This window comes from Panthera onca, chromosome A3 (genome assembly GCF_046562875.1).
Source record: "Panthera onca isolate mPanOnc1 chromosome A3, mPanOnc1 haplotype 2, whole genome shotgun sequence".
Classification (NCBI taxonomy): domain Eukaryota; kingdom Metazoa; phylum Chordata; class Mammalia; order Carnivora; family Felidae; genus Panthera; species Panthera onca.
In genome coordinates, this window is record NC_138341.1 from 96,765,595 (window position 1) to 96,787,364 (window position 21,770).

General features: G+C 40.3%; 1 protein-coding gene and 1 long non-coding RNA gene across 3 annotated transcripts in view; both read right to left on the reverse strand.

The window, feature by feature from the left end:
- Window positions 1–11,475, reverse strand: part of SEC23B (SEC23 homolog B, COPII component) — a 46,103-nt gene extending 34,628 nt beyond the window's left edge. The window contains exons 1-6 of one of the 2 annotated variants that reach the window (XM_060611310.3): window positions 11,068–11,475; window positions 8,231–8,454; window positions 6,796–6,853; window positions 2,344–2,430; window positions 744–980; window positions 554–639 (exon numbers count right to left, since the gene is read on the reverse strand). In XM_060611310.3, the coding sequence (XP_060467293.1) occupies window positions 554–639; window positions 744–980; window positions 2,344–2,430; window positions 6,796–6,853; window positions 8,231–8,451 (689 nt within the window). In that variant the 5' untranslated portion in view covers window positions 8,452–8,454; window positions 11,068–11,475. Of the gene's footprint in view, window positions 1–553; window positions 640–743; window positions 981–2,343; window positions 2,431–6,795; window positions 6,854–8,230; window positions 8,466–11,067 lie in introns of both variants that reach the window. The other variant, XM_060611303.3, reaches the window with a different exon arrangement.
- Window positions 11,476–13,744: 2,269 nt separating this feature from the next.
- On the reverse strand, window positions 13,745–15,406 carry LOC144615808 (uncharacterized). Its single transcript, XR_013554421.2, has 3 exons — window positions 15,292–15,406; window positions 14,141–14,436; window positions 13,745–14,024 (listed from the first exon to the last, which is right to left on the reverse strand). It is a non-coding gene; the product is annotated as an uncharacterized LOC144615808 (long non-coding RNA).
- Window positions 15,407–21,770: the final 6,364 nt, after the last annotated feature.

A 21,770-nucleotide genomic window follows, 5' to 3' on the forward strand; every position in this document is an offset into this window, starting at 1 on the left:
GAGCCTTCAGAGTAAACACAGAGAAGCACTGGTTTCTTACCACAGTAAGTGGCTGTCCCCAGAATGTCAGACAATGAATTTTATCATGTTTGCTGACTGTTGCCGGCCATAGGCAGCCCAGGGAGTCAATGGGCTGAGGAAAATAAGTGCCTGGTCCTAGGTTTGCTTGAGGACACCCCACAGAAACCTGTTGTTTTATTTAAGACTCAAAAAAGACAATAGCCATGCATAAGAGGAGGGGAAGGCTCGAGTACAGTGGTCTCAAAACCTTTGTGACGATACAACACTAAGAGGAAAAACATTCTGAACAAATCTACCACACACACACGTGGGTATATATATGTATGTGTAACCACACAATTTAGTTATTAGTTTCAAATATATACTAACATGTTATACAAGTCATTAAACATTAAATACTGGTTAGGCTTAATCATTTTTTTTTTGTCTAAAAACAAGAAAACAGAAGTTCTAACATTTTTCTTCCCTCCCTTCAGTGGAATGCCCAGCACGCCCACTACTGTGTGTGCAACATTCTATGTTGGTAGCTCACCTGCTTGAAACGAAAGGGTGCTCCTGTGGTTGACCAGGTCTTGCTTGCTGCATAGGCATGGCAGGCTTGGTGAGGCCCAGCATATCCTACAAAAACCAAAAGGACTCATTTCCCACAACACTAGATTGAATAACCAACTACTTTTTAAGAAATCTCCTTGCTCCTGCTTGTGTACAAACAAGGCACAAACCTGTATTTGCTTTGCGGTTAAATCCTTGGTCCCTCGGAAGACATAACTTTTGGAGATTCCTTCACAGCTGAGCTCGTGAACCTGCACCATCCTCCCAAACGTGATCAAACCCACCAGAGCATCTGGAGGAAGGAGACTCAGGGACATCTGCAGGGATTCTTTGAGTGCTTGAAGGTCATCTTCTTCCAGGCACGTGTCAACCACATAGAGGAAGATCAGAGGGGATGGAGCACCTCTCTTTACGCAAAGAAACACAGTGTGATGATCAGTATACAAACAGACATAACCAGCTCTTTTCAAAGCAGATCAGGTATGTAAGTAATAAGTCTCGTCTATATTTACTGTCAGGAAATATGGACATCTAACTAACTTCTACTCACTTCGTTAAATGACAGGTTCTATTAAAACAAACTAAATGTAAAAACTATTTGTATCCAACGATTTATTCTACATATTTTCAAATGTTTTATTCTTAAGAGAGCACAAGTAGGGGAGGGGCAGAGAGAGGGGGACAGAAGATCTCAAGTGGGCCCGACGCGGGGCCCGAATGCACAAACCGTAAGATCATGACCTGAGCCAAAGTCAGACAGTTAACCGACTGAGCCACCCTGGTAACCCTCTACATTTCTGAATGCCTTCCATGTGCCAGACACTGTTCCAGGTCCTGGGATATATCAGTGAACCAAAAGAACAAAGATCTTTGCCTACCTTAAGGAGCTGATTTTCTGGATGGAAAGAGTAGGGGGATGCCAGGAGTAGAGGTAGGGGGCAGGTTCCAGTATTACATAAGAGATCAGGGAAGCCTCAATAAGAAAGTAACATTAGAGCAAAAACCCAGAGGAGAGGGAAGGAGCAATACAGACATAGGGGAAAGAGAATTCCAGCCTAGAGCAAAGGCCCACAGGCAGGAGCATTCCTGGCATGTCCAAATAAAGTCATGAGACCCATGTGGCTAAACGAGGACACTAAAACAAGTTGAGGTCTGAGTGATAATACAGAGCTAGTCCACAAAGAGTTTTGAAGACTCTCTCTCACTCAGGGTAAAAGGGAGTCATTTTCACCATTGGAGGTTTCCGAACACAGAAACAACATGACATGTTTTTAAAGAGTTACTCTGGCTTTTGGGTTAAGAATAAACTGTAAGTGGGAAAGGGTGAAATTAGGGAGAAGGGTTAAGAGACTGCCCAGTAATTCAAGCAAGAGGCGATGGCTGGCCCAGGAAAAAAGTGGGGGAGAAAGAAGTGGTTGGACTGTGGATAGATTCTGAATATAGACCCAATGGGATTTCCTCGTGGATTGGATATGGAATGTACAAGAAAGACAAGTCAAGGATGAACCTAAAGTTTTTAAGCTTGACTACAAGATGGAGTAACCTTAACAGAGCTGGAGAAAGCTATGGGGGACAGGTGCTGAACACAACCAGTGACCCCTTTTCTAGCCTTCTATCAAGATTGTAAGTAATGCCAATGAGTGCACACACACCATGACCAAGTGTTTAGGATCCATCTGCCCTCATAGTTTTAAATTGTCCAGGGACACAGAAGACGAAGAGAAACTCAATATTTAACACCATTCATTAAATACGCAACAGAGAAGTTACCTGTATCACATACTCAATTGTAGAAAACTGGGGCATCAATTCAGCAGGCTGATTCACCTCAGATATGCCTGTATAAGCAGGAGGAAACTGAAGAGAAGGAAACAAAGCAACGTTTTATTAGGGCGAAAGATATTTATGTTATACCTCTTATTTTCCATATATAAAAAATAGGTAATGTCCATGAATTAATTCTGAAAGCATAGAACACAGACCATGTAACTAAAAATACAAAAATCAAAATTTTAAATCGAAACCCTGCCTTACATTTATATCCCATTGTAACTTTTTAAAATGTAGTTTGAGGGTATGTTGTAACTTTGAGATGATTAAAAAATGCACCAGTAAAAAACATTTTTTAAGCACTGCCTTGCAAATTAAGGGCAGAGACTTCAGCTGTCTCATCAATAATTTATGTGGGAGGCCGTGCTTTACCAGCTGGCAGTGCCCTTGCAGCCCCCTGTGTTCTCCAAGGCCAGAACCCAGGAGTGTGACTGAGCTTCTCTCTTCAAATCCCTTTGGAAAGTGACTGGTGAACTAAGCAGGAGATGGGAGTCAGGAACGCTGAATACTGATATACTGTCCACGAGTAGTTCAAGACATATTGGCCTGGAACTCTAGTCTCCAGGCAAAATGCCTTTGAGAGAAGTGCCACTGGAAATAGAAATGAACCCTCAAGCAACTTGCTAAGGACCACCCTAGAGCTTCCTCTTCATTTTCCCCATCTTTCTTTTCATGATGTCTTACAACATGAAGCTTCCACCACTGCCCTTTGGAGAGTCAAACCTCTGTTTTCAAGTTTTGGAAAGACAAACCGTTCGCTCCACATTTCAAAGAGGACAGAGAACTTGGAGAGAGTTCAGAGAAGAGGGATCCAAATGATAGAAGCGATAGAATGTTGATATGTGTAGAGTACGGTTCTACAGAAAAGGAAGGTAAAAGATGGCAGCCATATGAAACAGAAATGGTAAATGAAACTGTAAGGAAATATGTAAGGAAACTGTAAAACCATCTTTCTTCAAAGTTAAAAATCATAATATGGGAAACAGACTTAAATTAGGAACATTTTCATTTATACAGGAAAATATCTGATGAACCATGAAAGTTAAAAAATAGTTTTAACCAACAACAAAACAAAAAGAAGCTACAGAACAGCAATTCTTATAAACAAGAGGAGCCCTATGCAAATGAGGCATTAAAGAGCTGTAATTGGAACTGAAAAAAAAATTTATGTGGATGACTAATTCTTTTACTTGGGTTTATTATTTTAGCTGTTATCAATAAAGTAATACATGTTCATTGTAGAAAACCTAGCAAATACAAGAAAATATAAGAAAACAGGAAAAGGAGCACTTGGCTGGCTCAATTGGAAGAGCACGTAATTCCTGATCTTGGGATCAAGAGTTCAAGCCCCAAGTTGGGTGTAGAGATTACTAAAAAAAATAAACTTAAAAAGAAAAAAAAGAAAACAGGAAGAAAAAACTCTTTATGTTCCTACCAACTAGAGACAGCTAGTCAACATGTAGGCATATTTCCTTCCAGACTTTTTCTACTTCCGCACAGATGAGCTCATCCTGTATATACAATTTTGCAAACTGTTCTTTATGCTTGACATTGTATCACAGGCATTTTGTCTTTAAATTGATGTTTTAGATCAATTAGATTGATGTCTTACCTAATGTTTTTTATTGTGGTAAAACATGTATAACTTTTGCCATGTTAATCTTTGTTCAGTGTACAGTTCAGTGGTCTTAAGTATTCATCACCACCATCCACCTCCAGAACTCAATTTTTTTTCCAATGGATGACAGAAGTTTAATATCAGAGAGCAGAGATTTACAAACACAGTGACTGAAATTGTATATTTATTTTCACATGAGAGTACCTTCCTGTCATCTACCTAATATTACTTCTTTTTCAGTGTAACTTAACTCTAAAAATCATTCACTATCATGTGTCCTGAACCTGTAAGGGTGTAATAATCCCAAGTGAAAATCTGAAAATTGTGTTCAATCAAAATGTCCTTTTAGAGAACAGAATACCATTTAAACAAACAAACAAACAAACAAAAACAACAAAATAATGACAGATGACACAAACATATGGGAAGATGTACAACCTTCATGAATGGGAAGAGTTAGTATTAATAAAAAATATATACTACCAGAGGAACATAGAGATACAATGGACTCCCTATCAAAATGCTAACAGCATTTTTCACAAAAGTTGAATGAAGAATCCTAGTATTTGAATGGAACCACAAACAAATCCAAATAGAAAGCAATTTTGAAAAGAAAAAAAGAAAACAGAACAAAGCTGGTGGCATCATAATTTCAGATTTCAAGGTATACTACAAAGAAAAAATACAAAACATCATGGTATTGGCACAGTTACATAGATCAATGAAACTGAATAAAGACCCACACTTACATGGTCAATATATTTACACCATTAGAAAATTAAACAGGTATATGCAAAAGAAAGAACCTGGATCATTTCTTAATGATATATAAAAATAAAAGCAAACTGTATTAAAGACCTAAATGTGAGACCTGAAACCATATATTTATTTTTTTATTTTTTATTTAATTTCCAGTTAGTTTACATACAGTGAAATATAATTTCATATACATCATATAGTGATTCGACATTTCCATACATCACACAGTAATCATTACAAGTTCACTCCTTAATCCCCATCACCTTTTTATTACATTCTGCACTAACCGCCCTCTTGGTAACGATCAGTTTGTTATCAATACTTAAGTGTCTGTGTTTTGATTTGCCTCTTTCTCTTTTTTGTCATTTTCCTCATTGGTTTTCTTTCTTAAACTCCACGTATGAGTGAAATCACATATTTGTCTCTTTCTCCCTGACTTATTTCACTGCCTCATACCCTCTAGCTCAGTCACTTGACTTTGCTAATAGCAAGAATCCGTTGTTGTTGTTGTTTTTGTTTTGTTTTTTTGGCATAGTAATATTCCATTATATATTATATATATATATATATATATATATATATATATATATATATCCATTTCTTTGTCCATTCATTGGTCAATGGACACTTAAGCTGCTTGAAAATTTGGCTATTGTAGATAATGCAGCTATAAGTATCTGGGTGCACGTATTCCTCTGAAATACTATTTTTGTGTCCTTTGGGTAAATACCTAGTAATACAATCGCTGAGTCTTAGGGTACTAATATTTTTAAGTTTTTGAAGAAACTCCATACTGTTTCCCAGAGTGGCTGTACCAGTTTGCATTCCTAAGAACTCAATTTTTTTATTTTGCAAAACTGAAACTCTGAACTTATAAACATTTCCTCATTATCTCCTCCCCTGGATGTCCTGATATTAATCCCTTACAAGATTTATGACTAGCAAATATTTTGTGGACTACATTTTTACTCTGCTGACATTGTCTTTTGATGCCTTAGAATTTTCACTATAACTGTATTAAACATGGACCTCAATTCTGAATGCCTTTAAGAGTTGCACATACTCCTGAATCTCTCATGGAGGTGAATTTTGAATGGTACCTGCTCATAATTCCCAAGCCTATAGTTAGTACACTGATTGGTCTATTTATCACTTACTGTGATATCTCACTTACTGTGAGATGTATCAAAAAATGAGATTATTAACTGCAATTATGATTAAATATGTGAATAAATAAATGCATGTTATTAATATCTTAAGAGGTACTAAACCACTATATGCTATACTGGAAATAATTAAATTTTTCTAACAGCTTTATTGAGATATATTATATATACCATAAAATTCACTCTTTTAAATGTATAATTTGATGATGTTTTAAAAACATTTATTTAGATAGAGAGTGTGTGCATGAGCAGGGGAGGGGCAGAGAGAGAGGGAGAGACAGAATCCCAAGCAGGCTCCACGCTGTCAGCACAGAGCCTGGTGTGGGACTCGAACTCACAAACCATGAGATCATGACCTAAGCTGAGATCAAGAGTTGGACATTTAATCAACAGCCACCAGGTGCCCCAGTAGTTTTAAAATTTTTAAATCAAGAAATGCTCAACATTTCATTCAGGGTACTTGGACCCTGAAAGTTATAAAGATCAAAAAGTGAAAATTCAGTAGTGTACACACTATGCAATTAGAATAAACTGAAGTCAAATGAAATATACACGACATATCTGTTTTCTTAGGATAACATATTCACTGCCTACAGAGGACATCAAAAATGGGAATTTTATGTCCCCTCCAGAGCAAATGATAAAAACCCACATAATGAAACTGAGTCATCGTTCAACAGAAAAATCACATATGTTCAGTGTTCAATTATGCTTAACAAAAGCTATTGCCTTGAGGTCAGCAGAAATTGATGACTACCCAGACAGACACAAATTCAACCTTACTTAATTTTTTTCAGAGTAATTCAACTAAAATGAAACACAGAAAAACACTTAAAAAAATTCACATACCTGATTTCTTTGGAAACAGAAATTACAGGCCCAAAGTTTTGCTCGATAATCAACCTGACTGTGAGAAAGATAAATATTATAGCTAGGTACCATTTTCATTTGTAATGTGGAAAGCATTCAAATGTAATCTTTAAGTTTAGTAAATCTCATAGATATGTTTCAGATATCATTCTGAGCATGAATGGATGGAGGGATGTAAAATGTCTACTGCAGTTAAGAGTTATGGCTGTTAAATACACCAAAAATTTCCTTCAAACAGCAGCACTGAAGAATTAGTAAATCTTTTTTTCTCTTTTCTAATTCCCTTGACAATACTTAAAATGTCATGATTTTATATAAGTTACAGGTTATTCCCTTTTGTCCTGTTCTTAACATAATCTGTGTGATTTTTCTAGCACTTTTATTGTTAAGATACGTGAAACCACTAAATGTCAATACTAAATTTCACACATGGAAACACTTGCCTGACTTTCACCTCACCTACCTCACTTGAAGAAAGGTTGGGAGGCATGCTTCCTAGAACTGGTTAAAGATAATGCTTCGGTTAGTTTTTTCTCCCTTTCTGCACTTAGAAAATTAATAAGCAATGGCTACCTCTTTGAAAGAAGAGTAACAGCATCTTATAAATGGGTGTAATAAGTAAAAGTAAGGGGAATGAAGTAAAAAATGTTCCTTCATATGAGTGTTGTTTTTCCCTCATATAAAAGTCTTACCTTTTAGACAATATTTCTGATACTCTTCACCTGTTTAAAGATTCTTTCAAATAATGCCCACATTTCAGGAAAATATCATAGGTCATGATCTCAGGTACAAAACATTACACTTAACCATCATTAAGAGTTATAATTTCTTCCACCTATTACTTCCTGCCATACAGCATCACCATACCAGGTAAGTATGAGAAAACCGTCAAAAGCTTTCTGATTTTTTTGGGAAAACGCTTCGAAAGGTACCAATATAATCTATGGTTAAACCAAAAACAAATAGAAATAAGAAAAAAAAGTGAATTCCAATCCTTTCCCTTGACTTCTACCTCATTCCTGTAAGTTCCAATTTTATCTCAAATATTAGGCCAGCAAGACTCAGACTTCTTCAAGCATTCTTTTTTAAATATATATATATATATTTTAATTGTATGTAAATCCTAGTTAACATATAGTATAAGAATGGTTTCGGTAGTAGAATTTAGTGATTCATCACTTACATATAAATAACACCCAGTGCCCATCACGAGTGCCCTCCTAAATGCCCATCCCTATTTAGCCCATCCCCCCACCCTAGACTTCTACAAGCATTCATAACCTCAGAATCTCACCATCTACTACTAATCCCAAATTTGATGATTTGCCCAAATTGAATCACTTTTATGAGAATCACATAAAAATCATAATATACTGCATTCTTCCTTTTTACTAGTTTTAAAAAGAATTCATACCAAAGTGGATTGAGAATGGCTTTGCAAGTCGGCCGGCTGCAGAGCACAGGTTCATATTGTACGGGAGGCAGGTCTGGACGTTCTTTCAAAGGAGTGAGGAGACAAGCCAGGGGAACAACCATTCTTGTAGCCTCGAGGCGGCTGGAAGGCCACACATTCCAACTAAAGCGCACACCATCTCTTTCTTCATTCTGCTGAATGAACTCCAAATATGTTGCCATAGTCTGAAAAGAAACTATAGATGAGGCTTTTTAATTTTATGTGAATTTCTCAACTAAACTTCAAAAAAGAAGATGGTCACCCAACAATGTTCTTTAAACACTTAGTCTGGGTGGCTCAGTCAGCTAAGAGGCCAACTTCGGCTCAGGTCATGATCTCACGGTTTGTGAGCTCCAGCCCCGCGTTGGGCTCTGCGCTAACAGCTCGGAGCCTGGAGGCTGCTTCAGATTCTGTGTCTCCCTCTCTCTCTGTTCCTCCCCTGCTCGCACTCTGTCTCTCTCTCAAAAATAAATAAAGATTAAAAAAAAATTAAACACTTAGTCTAGAAGAACTGGTCACTGTAGGATGACATCTCCCTTCCCTTTGACTCCCAAAGCCAATTAACTTCACAGTTCTCTTTGCCTACTATTCCTTTCTCAACTCTCCTCTCTAGCACTTAAATAAATGAAAACATGTGGGGGGTTTACAATCATTTGATCATTTCCAAGCTGCAAGTAGTTGAATAATACTAATGTAAACCTCCTCATAGATCATGCAACATCTCAACCAAGCCAGTTCTAATTCCCCTTCCCCAAGAGTCAGTCTCAAGCCTTGTTTCAGCACCAAGCTACCTTCCTCCCTGATCCCCTCCCTTCCTTGCTTTATTAAAGCAAACACTGCATTAAATTCTACTTTCCAAGTGATCTTGTTTTTGTGCCCTTTCCCCTCCTCTGTTACCTGGGGAGACAAGAACTGGATGCTGACGTTGTGAGTCCAATTTGTAATGAGAACCACCACCAGTTCCTAGCAAAAATATTTCTACTTGGGATCACCAAAATTATAATGCCAAATTTGCTATCGTGCTGAGCGAGTCCTTCACCAGGACCTTTTCACCAGGGTTGCTTATGTTCGTGCCTCGAAAAATTCTGGTTGATAAAATAACCATTTAGACTAAGCTTTTCAAACCCAGACAATGCCAACTCCATTGAGTGTTTCATACACCCTATTTGCATTCTAAAGTCTAGGCTAAGGCTAACACATATCTCAGCCACCTAGGGTTCACGGGAACAAGACCCTCAAGAAAAAGGGAAAAACAGGCAAATTAAAGAATCTATGTTATTAGTGGCCTCTAGTGCTCACTTCCTGAGGTGCTGAATAATAAGTGTCTCCAATAATAAGTGTTATTATGAGAAGTGCCATACTGTAAATAATACGGACTAAGGGAATGATTTTTTGAGGGTGGGGGGCAAAGGGTGGGAGAGAGAGAGAATCTTTTTTTTAAATGTTTATTACTTATTTTAGAGAGAGAGATTGAGAGAGCTCCTGCAGGAGGAGGGCAGAGAGAGAGAGGGAGACAGAGGATCCAAAGGGGGCTCTGCACTGACAGCAGAGAACCCAATGCAGGGGGCTTGAACTCACAAACCAGGAGATCATTAACCCGAGCCAAAGTCGGATGCTTAACCAATTAAGCCACCCAGGTGCCGCAAGAGAGAGAGAATCTTAAGCAGGCTCCATGACACGGGCTCAATCTCACCACTGTGAGGCCACAACCTGAGCTGAAATCAAGAGTTGAATGCTTAACCGACGTAGCCACCCAGGGAATGATTTTATGCGGCTAGAAAAGCAAATGAAGGAATTAGCCCACTACACACAACCCAGACCACAAAAATTCTAAATGTTTGCTCCAACTGACACTCTAAGGCATCTACTTGTTATTTCTGACAAAGGCGGGAAACTGAAGCACCCTTTACATAGGAGGCCCTTCTGCAGCTACGAAGTGGCAAAGGGATAACTCAGGTGGGAATAAACGCAAGTTCTAATATCACAATTCTCCACAAGTACCTCAGCAGGTTTCATTCACTGACTGGTACCCACTCAAAACATTAATGAAAGATACTGGCTCCATCCAATGTCCCCAGGCGGCTACATATTAAAACCTGCTCTTTCCGTTTCCCACTGTCTCTTCCCGTCGCCTCTTCTAGAACATGGATTCTTAAATCTGGGCACAAAACCAACGGGGCACTTCAGAGCGTCAATAAATCTTCTGAAGCTGTATGCAAAATTGTGTGCATGAGCGAATGTGCATTTTTCTAGGACGGTCGATCTTTGACTCACATCATATTCTCACAGGGGAGGAGTTTCTGAAAAGGCTAATAGATGAATGGATGAGTTAATGAATGAATGAAAAGAACTTTAAAGGTTCTGTAGAAGTGTCTGCCAAAAATACACACACGCCAAAAACTGAATCGGTCATTCCATCAAATCATAACTTTTCAGGACACGGTAGCCAAGTTTAAGCACAGTTTAATGCTTCAAGCGTAGTCCGTAGCCCCGGATCCTAGTTCCAGCTGTCACGAGGCAGAAGTCATTCATCCCTTTTCAGGTTACTCAACTCTAAAAAGAAACCTGAATCCTTCCGCACCCCGCGATTCCTAGAGTTCCCGAGCCAGAAGCCGGCCGGCCGCACCGCCTGACCAGGAACGCGTCACTCTTCAGCAGACCCCTGGGTCACTGAGTCCCTAAATTCCTCTGCCCGCCAAGCCGCCGAGAAGAGGCTTCGCCCCAGGAGCAACCCATTCGGTCCCTACAGAGACTCCAGTCCGTGCCCTCGGCTCCCCATCACCTGCGCTCCCACTCACCTGGCAGGAGCAGTTCACCTGGCCGCGTCCGCACCCACAGCTGCTAGAGCCCCGCTCCGGCTCCCACCGCCAAGTCCAGCTCAGCTCTCAGACGACTGGTCAGCGACCCTGTGCGTCACGCCACAGCGCCGTCCTCTGGCCAATCAAAGAGGGCCTCCCCCGGCGGAGAAGCGGAAGCAAGACTCTCAGTGAAGCCACGCCGCCATCTTGGAATGGGGCAAGCCGGTTGTTCTCAGGCCACAAAACCACCGCTCCTCAGACCCTACGTTCCTCCACGTTCACCCCTAAACGTTTGTGCTTCAGAAAACTCAGGTGCCTGCGCGACTGTTTCCTAGGTGCAGCCGGCACGCCTCAGGGATTCGCCCTGATCCAACATGACTTCCGCCCGCCCAACTGGGAAGTCCCTCTCATCGCCTTAGCTACCGGGAAGCGAGAATGATGACGTGTGGCACCGGAAAAAGGAGAGGCGGAGGAAACTGAAGCTTGCCGGGAAAAGGTGTCAGCGTGGAAAGGGGCGGGGCGGAGGGAGCGTGGGTCCGCACACTACCTTTGGGAATTCAGCACGCCTAGCAATACTTCATTATGTTACTGCTCGCTATGTTGACTTCGCGTTCTCTTCGGGGATTGACACTAGCGCACAGTTACTCTCTGCGTGTCTAGCTCTGTCCTCCATCTACGAGAAGGTGAATAATTGGGAGTGGTCATATTCACGCATCCTGGGAGACTAACCAAACTCCTAAGTATATAGAACACAACTTTCTACAGCCACTACAGCCTTTATATACCTTTTTCTAAGTGACAAAAATGAGCACGTTTATTAATCTGACTCCGAGATACAGCCTGTCTATAGTATATTTTTTAAAAGAAGCAAAGCTATATAAACTTAAAATGATGCTTAGAATATATCTAGACATTCAAGAATTACCATTAATTAGCTCAACTTAGTACAAAATTTTCGGCTACTTACAGAACACAAACTAGTTTTAGGTCAATATATTATGAAACATACTCTTAATATAAAAAGTCTGTCAATTAATGATTCATTTTTGTTGAACAAATTTACGGTTTTCATGTTCCTAAACCATGTCAGAATAACATTAGGTTTTACATCATTAAGTGAATAAATTTAGGCAGTTTGCATTAATCTCTCAGTAAGGAAGCAAACTCAATTAAAATAAATACACATTTGTATTATAGTTTACCCCGAGAAAAGACATAACTGTGTGGTTTTTTTTTTTTTTTTTTTTAACCAAACGTTAAAAGAATATCATTTACCAAAGACTTGCTTTAATTATTTGATCCTGGCTTCGTTCTATACTAGAATTTTCTAAGAAGGGTTTTTAAAATTCCTACACATTTAAAGTATTGGAAGTTTAATTTCATTATTTTTGGGTAGTTTTAGGAATATTTGATTTATGTAAGTATGTATTTATCTCAATAAGCCAGTCAGAACAGAGCTCCTATTTATTTATTTAATTTTAGAGAGAGATGGTGAGTGGGGAGAACGTAGAGGGGTAGAGGGAAAGAGAGTGAATCCCAAACAGGCTCCACACACATCGTGGAGACTGACTCAGGCTCTGTCCCACGAACAGAGCCAAAATTGAGTTGGATGCCCAACAGACTGAGTCACCCAGGCACTCCGGAACAGAGCTCCTTTAAGAGACATACTAATCTGGGGTGCCTGGGCAGCTCAGTTGGTTGGGCATCCGACTCTTGATTTTGGCTGGGGTCATAACTGATGAAGTTTTTGGGGTGATGGGGGATTCGTGGGGTCCAGAGCCAACGGCCATGAAATAATTCTTGAAGATGTTTTTGGTGTAAAAAGGTGATTTTATTAAAGCATGGGAACAGAACCCATGGGCAGGAAGAGCTGCACTGGGGTCTTGAAGGAAACTCATTATACCCTCAGGTTGGGAGGGGGTCAGGGATAGAGTAAGTCTCTAAGGAATTTTGGAAGCAAGGTTTCCAAGACCTTGAGGGGCTAGCTGTTGCTAGGGAAACACCATTTATCACTGTTTAATAAAACCTCATGAAGGGTCATGAGACTCTTCATCATATGAAATGCATATCCGGGGGCCATAAGCTTGGAATATGATTGCCAGCATATATCTTGGGGCAGTTGAGATAAAGGAAGTTGATTTACAGGATCCTTGAGGTTGGGGTAATGTTAAGCTAAGGTTTTCTTTTGCCCCTAACAAAGTGTCATTATCAAGGCAGCTGAGCTCCTAGAGGGCGGTCACTCTGCTGGTTTCAAGGACTTGTCAGTGGGCTGTAGACAGTAAGGGAATTCAGTTTTGCGTTTGCCTTAGTCTCCCACATTACCATGGCAAGCACTTAAACCCCTTTCCTTTGTTCTTGGGTAGTTGGGAGTGTCTGAGGAATATCACACATATTCCACCTTGGGGGGGGGGGGGGGGGCGGGTAGAGTACCAGCCTGAATTTTGCCCTCAGCCTGCCTCATGCTCCTTCATCAATGATGTCACTGTTCCTGGGTTCCAGCCCTGTCCCACTGACAGCCTTATGTTGGGCTCCACACTGTTCGCACAGAGCCTGCTTGGGATTCTCTCTTTTTCTCTGTCCCTCCCCTGCACGCGCTCTCTCTCTCTTTCTCAAAATAAACAAAAAATTTAATTAGGAAAAAGAGACATACTAATCTAATTTATTAGAGGTCTCCAAACTTAGTAAACATTTCACACTCCACAACATGTGAGGGCCTTTCTTGGTTATAGCCATAAAGACACAGAGATGCATAGACACAAAGAAAGTATACAGCTTTGGGGTGTCTGGGTGGCTCAGTCAGTTGAGCGTCCGACTTCGGCTCAGGTCACGATCTTGAAGTCTGTGAGTTGGAGCCCCGCGTTGGGCTCAGTGCTGACAGCTCAGAGCCTGGAGCCTGCTTCGGATTCTGTGTCTTCCTTTCTCTCTGCCCCTCACCCACTCATGCTCTGTCTCTCTCTCTGTCAAAAATAAATAAACATTAAAAACATTTTTTTAATTAAAAAAAAAGTATACAGCTTTGATCCTACAACTTTAGTCACAGGTCAGAAGTGAACACAGAAACACAAAAACTCACCAGATCAGATATAGAGTCATTCTTCTTTCCAGGAGCCATGAAAATCTTGACTGATTTGAACTCATAAATAGACAAAAAAGGCAAACAAACAAAAAGGACCAACTAGATTCTCTGTCACCTCTTATCCAAAAGAGAATATATCTCTATAACTACCAATTAACTTAGTGAGACCACCAAATGGTCAGAATATAAAGTCAAATTCCTGATTGTTGTTGCCACCAATGATGAGAAACCTATTGGCTGTAGATGTATCAGAAACAAAACCAAAAATACAAAATCATTAAAGAGAAAAAAACCTAAAAAAAAAAAAAAAAGAGGTTAGAGTGGGAGAGAGCCAAAGCATAAGAGATGGTTAAAAACTGAGAACAAACTGAGGGTTGATGGGGGGTGGGAGGGAGGGGAGGGTGGGTGATGGGTATTGAGGAGGGCACCTTTTGGGATGAGCACTGGGTGTTGTATGGAAACCAATTTGACAATAAATTTCATATATTAAAAAAAAATAAAGAGAAAAAACCTAGAGAAACAGAATCAGTTTATTGTTGTATGATTGCCACTTGAATATTCACTGTTCACTCTGAGAGCCAAAAGCAAAATATTCCCGGGCTTAATTAAGCAGCCCACAAGGTATTCTTCAGCAACATGATTTACCTGATTTTGTTAGGTGAATCCATTGGGATGCTGGTGAAACCTTCAAAATTGTTAAAGTTTCAAAAAGGTAAAATTCTGGCCCTCATACAAATATAAAATGAGCATATGTCAAAAACTCATTTATTAATGAGGTAACAAGTAAGGATGTTCAGACTGGTTCAAGGAAGAATTTGATTTATATATTCATATTCCCTACCACACAAAACTCATTTGCATTGCTGTGGACAAGACTCATTTGCATTGTTATGGACAGGAGACATTTGCATTACTATCAGTTTTCTGTAAATTAATTTCTTTCTCTGCAGAGTTGTAAAATAGCTTAGTCAAAGATAGAGGCACATACCCCTTACAATCAGATGACCCCAGAGAGTCCTTTAAAAAATGCCCAGCATTCCATGGAAGTTCACCCATGTACTTTTGACTATTTCAAAGTCTTTCACAATTTTCATGACATATTATTCATCATCTATAATCTAATTTCTATGTTTCTGGCTCAGACTTACCTAACATGAGATTCATATATCCGGCAACCTGCTAGATATCTCTGGTGTTTTGGCACCTGAATCTCCATGTGTCCTGTCAAGTTAATTAAAAAGAAGGCCATTAGACTGATGTGGCTCTAATGCCATGACAGCCTACTTAAGCAAACTAAAATGTAAGTACAGAAATGTCTCAAGGTTATGAAATTGAAACATTGAATACAATCAACAGCCAACTGGACAATCAAATAATTTCTTCTCTTGGCTTCTACACATTTTCTGTTTAAGTGTTTTCCCTGACTCCTGTTGACAGAGGGCTCCTAACCACTTGCGGTTTGATGCTGTTTGATTCAAATTGAATTTTGCTCAAATAAACTCTTACAATTAAAAAAATTTTTTTTAATGTTTATTTTTGGGAGCGTGCACATGAGCAGGGGAGGGACAGAGAGAGAGGAGGACAGAGGATCCAAAGTGGGCTCTGCACTGACAGCAGCGAGCCAGATGCGGGGGCTCAAACCCACCAACTGTGAGATCATGACCTGAACCGAAGTTGGATGCTCAACCGACTGAGCCACCCAGGTGCCCCAACTCTTACAATTTTAGGATGCCTCAGTTTATCTTTTAATGGTCCTAAGCTGAATTCATTGTTCCCCTCGCCCTAAACTAACCTGTCTCTTGTACTTTCTATTTCACTTGGAGATACCATTCTCCTCCCAGTCATCCTAATAACTAGGGAGTTATTCTTGGTCCCTCCTTGTCTCTCGTGGGGTTCAGGACACACTACCAAAATATGACAGAGTAGCATATTTAATATTTTAAGCTGAAGGATTTTGAGAGAGGGTAGGTGCAAGGAAGGATCCACTGACCTTCCCTGTCTCCCCTCAAACAGGTCATAAGACCATCATATGAAAGGTGCTCTGTTTTTACCAGGAGGAGACATTTGTTACCTCTGCAGACAGATGGGTGAGCCACACAAATGCCATCTTGGATAAATCCACAATGACTATCTCTCTGTGACCCGAAGCATTCTCCATAATAGCTACTCCCCTCCCACACTTTCTTTTGTCTAAACATACTATTAAGTACACCCTTGGGACATAACATTCTTAACTTTCTTTGGAGATGTGACTATGACACAACTATTCTCAAACATTTCCTCCTGTGGGGTGGGGAGTCTCCCAGAATGTATTCCCCAGTCTCTAAGGCTAAAAAAGCAGGTCTTATGAGAGATAGGGCCGCAGAGATCTACTCATCCCCTTAGTAAGCCATTTCTGTAGGGGTGCCTAGGTGACTCAGTTGGTGAAGTGTCTGACTCTTGATTTGGGCTCAGGTTATAATCTCATAATCAAGACCCACATTGGGCTCTGCACTGACAGGGGACTCTGCTTGGGATTCTCTTTCTGCCCCTTGCCAGCCTGCATGCACTCTCCCTCAGAATAAATAAACGTTAAAAAAAAAAAAACCCACATTTCTGTCAAGCTGGATTTATCAGGATTTTCCTTTGGTTTTACGACTCCTTGAGCCTTTGGAAGTCATTTTGTGTATGCCTCCCTTTCACAGAACAGATGCCAAGAGGAATCAGAATGAATAGGCCTTGCTAAATTTCTTCCCTTATTAACTACCCTTATTTCATATGCTTTTGTTCTATTGCATTTTCCTCATGACCTACCACTCTTCATAAAACCTAGCATAAAAACAATCCGGTTTAACTGCTTTGTTGGTTTTTCATTTCCTTTAACAAAATTTTTTTTTTAATGTTTATGTATTTTTGAGAAAGAGAGATAGAGACAGATAGAGAGCAGGGGAGGGGCAGAGAGAGAGGGAGACACAGAATCTGAAGCAGGTCCAGGCTCTGAGCTGTCAGCACAGAGCCCAATGTGGGGCTTGAACCCACAAACTGTGAGATCATGACCTGAGCCAAAGTTGGACACTTAACGAACTGAGCCACCCAGGTGCCCCGGGTTTTCATTTCCTGATGAAGGCTCCCATGTCATGTAAAACATATTTTAAAAAATCAATTTTTTGTATGCTCTTCTCTTGCTTATATGTCTTTGGTTTCAGAGCCCCAGCCAAGAACCTAGAAGGGTAGAAGGAAAAGATATTTTTTTCTTCCCCTACCTCTTCAACATCCCAACCCTGAAAGTAATAATGCATCACTTGGACCTGTGGGTTTTTTTATTCTAAATGCTTCTCATTTCCATCTACCTACTTAGTTCAAGCCCTCATTCACTTTTCCCGAATGACCACAATAGCCTCCTAAATGACCTCTTTGCCAAATTTTGCCAAACCCAAACTCACTTTGGTTGCCAGAGAGATTTTTCAGAACCACACATCTGACCCTGACCTTGCCTTGTTTAAAACTACCTAGCTTTCCCTCACTCACAGGATAAAGTAGATGTCCCCTCTTGCTGTACAAGGGTCTCCATGATCTATTTACCTCAGTCCTACAGTATTGAACCAGTTGTCTCTCCCAGCCTGTACGCTGTCTCACCTCTGTGCTCCTGTATGTCCCTCCTCTCTGCTAAGAACCACCCAGTCACCACCATGCTTTTCCCACTTGACTCTGATGTGTCCTTCAAGACTCCAAAGAAGCTTTTCTTATATTCTCCTTTCTTCTTCTTGGTCAAAACAATAATACGTGAAAGAAATAGCAAAGGAGCTCAGAAGGTATTTGCTTGGACAGTGAGTTTGGAGAGTCACAGACAAACCGCCTAAAGAAGAGATTCTGACCTGAAAAGAAAAGTTCAGGCAAAGGAAGGTGATTCAGAAAGACAGTCAGTCTTAGAGGTTGGTGGTGGCTGAGTGTGTCAGAAAAATGAAAACAGCCTTCTCAAGTTCTTGAGAATGGCTCTTTCAATGTTAGCAAATGATGTACCAGACAGAAATGTGCATTTTCAATGTTTTTAGTTCATAAAGATGATGTTTTAGTTTTGAAACCAAGCTATATTTTCTGTGATAATGGCAAGTTCAGAAAATGGTTGCCCAAGAGATAGAAGGGAGAAAAGAAAACAAGGGAGATTTAATGGTAAGTATATAATCTTTGCCATCATTATCGACAAAACAATCTGAGAAGGTTGACAGTTGAGAACATTACCTTATTTTTCTCCTTCTCAAAGGAAGAGTCAACTACCTTGTGAGTGCAAAGAAACACAAATCTTTTTGTGTGTGCATGTGTGTGCAAAAAGGTGATTTTATTAAAGCACAGGGCACAGGGACAGGACCTGTGGGCAGAAAGAGCTGCTGAAAAAAGATCTTAAATCTTAAGGAAGGATAAATCCTTTTCAGCTCACAGTTCCTTTTAATAGAGTGTCATTGTGCCTTGAACTAAAAACCACTAAGCAAATGGTCTCTAGGCTACAGGAATGCCTCTGCTTGTTTTAATTTATATTTAAATTTTAGGGGCACTTGGGTGGCTCAGTTGGTTGAGCGTTCAACTCTTGATTTTGGTATCGCTTCTCGGCCTTCTGGCTAAGATCAAGTGCAACTCTTGATTTTGGCTCACATCATGTTCCCAGGATCATGAGATCAAGTCCCACATCAGGCTCTGTGCTGAGTGTGGAGCCTGCTTGAGATTCTCTCTCTCTCTCTCTCTCTCTCTCCCCCTCTGCTCCTCTCCCCTACTTGTGCCTGCTTGCTCTCTCTCTCTCTCTTTAAAAAAAAATAACAAAAAATAAAATAAAATAATTTTTAAACAGCTTTATTGAGGTATAATTGACACACAATAAGCAGCACATATTTGAAGTGTATAATATGTTAAGTTTTGACTACTATCACCATCAGGATAGTGAACATGTATATCATCCCACAATGTTTCCTTGTGCCCCTGTTATTTTCCATAGTTTTAACTTATTATTATTATTATTATTTTAATGTTTATTCATTTTTGGGAGACAGAATGCAAACAGGGAAAGGGCAGAGAGAGAGGGAGACACAGAATCTGAAGCAGCCTCCAGACTCTGAGCTGTCAGCACAGAGCCTGATGCAGGGCTTGAATTCACAAACAGTGAGATCATGACCTGAGCCAAAGTCGGATGCTTAACCGACTGAGTCACCCAGGTGCCCCTCCACAGTTTTAAGTGAGTGGAATAATACGGTATGTACTCTTTTTTTTTTTTTTTTTTTTGTCTAGCATCTTTCATTCAGCATAATTATTTTGAGATTAATCCATGGTGGTGTGTGTCTCAGTAATTCATTACTTCTGAAGTGAATACGGTTACATTTAAAGTCCAGACTAATATGGGGTGTGTGGGTGGCTCAATTAGTTAAGCGTCTGACTTTGGCTTAGGTCATGATCTCGTGGTTGTGTGTTTGAGCCCTGCCTTAGGCTCTGTGCTGACAGCTCAGAGCCTGCAGCCTGCTTTGGATTTTGTGTCTTCCTCTGTCTCTGCTCCTCCCCTGCTCTCACTCTGTCTCTCTCTCTCTCTCAAAAATAAACATTAAAAAATGATAAAATTCAAGCTAATATGTATGGAAGTGGCCTTATGAATATTATCTGTGTACTTTATTTATAAAGACTAATTATGACTCCCTCAGTAAACTATTATGCTTTTGCATTAATATATTATACATTGCAATTAATAAAGTAATTTCAAAGTAAAAAAAATAAATAAAATTCAATAACATTGACTTCTTTTTAATGTTTTATTTATTTTTGAGAGAGAGAGAGAGAGCATGTGCAAGTGGGGTAGGGGCAGAGAGAGACCTGCAGAGGATTTGAAGTGGGTTCTCCTCTGACAGCAGTGAGGCTTGAACTCACAAACTGCGAGATCATGACCTAAGCCGAAGTCATATATGCTCAATGTGCTGAGCCACCCAGGCACCCCTCGACTTTTTTGTTCTTGTTGTTTATGTATTTATTTTTAGAGAGAGAGAATTAGCAGGAGAGGGGCAAAGAGAGAGGGCAAGAAAGAGAGTCCTAACAGCATGGACCCCGATGCAGGGCTCAAACCCAGAAACCGTGAGATCTTGACCTGAGCAGAAACCAAGAGTTGTATGCTTAACCCACTGAGCCACCCAGGTGTCCCAATAACATTGGGCTTTTCAAAAAATTCATAGTCTAAAGTTCAAGAAGAAAGAGTATGCGTGGCTCTTCCTAAAGAATGTGGTGGTGGGGCAGTGTATCTTGATCACCTGCTTGTGCCTGTTCAAACAATAAACTGCGGGGGTGCCTGGGTGGCTTAGTTAAGCCAGCAGGTCTTGATTTTGGCTCAGGTCATGATCTCGTGGTTGGTGGGTTCAAGCTCTGCATTGGGCTCTGTGCTGACAGTGTGGAGCCTGCTTGGGATTCTCTCTCCTCCCTCTCTCTGCTCCTCCCACCTCATTATCTCTCTCTCTCATTCTCTCAAAATAAATAAATAAACTTAAAAAAAAAAATAAAGTGCCTAAGAGTGTTTCTCAGTAACAAATGCAGAAACATGCCTGATGTACAAAGTGAGTAAGTTCATAGAAGAGGCAAGGAATAAGAAACACTTTTCTGTTCATTCTAATTTTTTGTTGTTGTTTTGAGAGAGAGAGAGAGAGAGAGAGAGAGAGCACCCAAGCAGGGGAGGGGCAGAGGGAAAGAGAAACTTATTTTAAATATTTAATTATTTTTGAGAGAAAGAGAGAGAGAGCGAGAGAGAGAGAGAGCGAGAGAGCGCACGAGCAGGGGAGGGGCAAAGAGAGAGGGAGACATAGAATCTGAAGCAGGCTCCAGGCTCCAAGCCATCAGCACAGCCTACAAACCGTGAAATCATGACCTGAGCCAAAGTCAGATCCTTAACTGACTGAACCACCCAGGTGTCCCAAGGAAGAGAGAGAATCTTATGTAGGCTTCATGCCCAGTGTGGAGCCTCACGTTGGGCTCCATCCCACCACTGGGAGATCATGACTTGAGCCAAAATCAAGAGAGTCAGATGCCTAATGAACTGAGCCACCCAGGCGCCCCTGTTTATTCCCATTTTTAACCACGTGAGCATACATTTGCCCACCCCAGTATAAAAGATTTTGATAAATCTATAAGGTATATGTGTTTTCTAAAATTTCAGGACTGCCATATTATAATAGGTAAACCACTGCATTGCTACTTCAGTTTTCCCAGTCTCTAAATTTGTTAAAGTATTGATGTGGAAAATATTGGGGTTCGGAGAAAGAATTCTTGAGATGTCTTTGGTGCAAAAAGGTGGTTTTATTAAAGCACAGAGACAGGCTTCGTGAGCAGAAAGTGCTGCACTGGGGTTGTGACGGTGACTGATTATATACCTTCAGGTTGGGAGGGGGTTAGGGACAGGGAAAGTCTCTAAGGTATTTTGGCAACAAGGTTTCCAGGACACTGAGGGGCTAGTTGCTGTTAGGAAAATGTCATTTATTACTGTTTAGTAAAAACTCAATCATGAGACCCTTCAGATGTATATCAAGGGGCTGTAAGCTTGCAGTACGATTGTCAACATATATCTGGGGAGGGGAAGAGATAAAGGAAGTTTCCAAAGGAATTTTTTTATGTTTAAAGTAGACTTACAGGATCC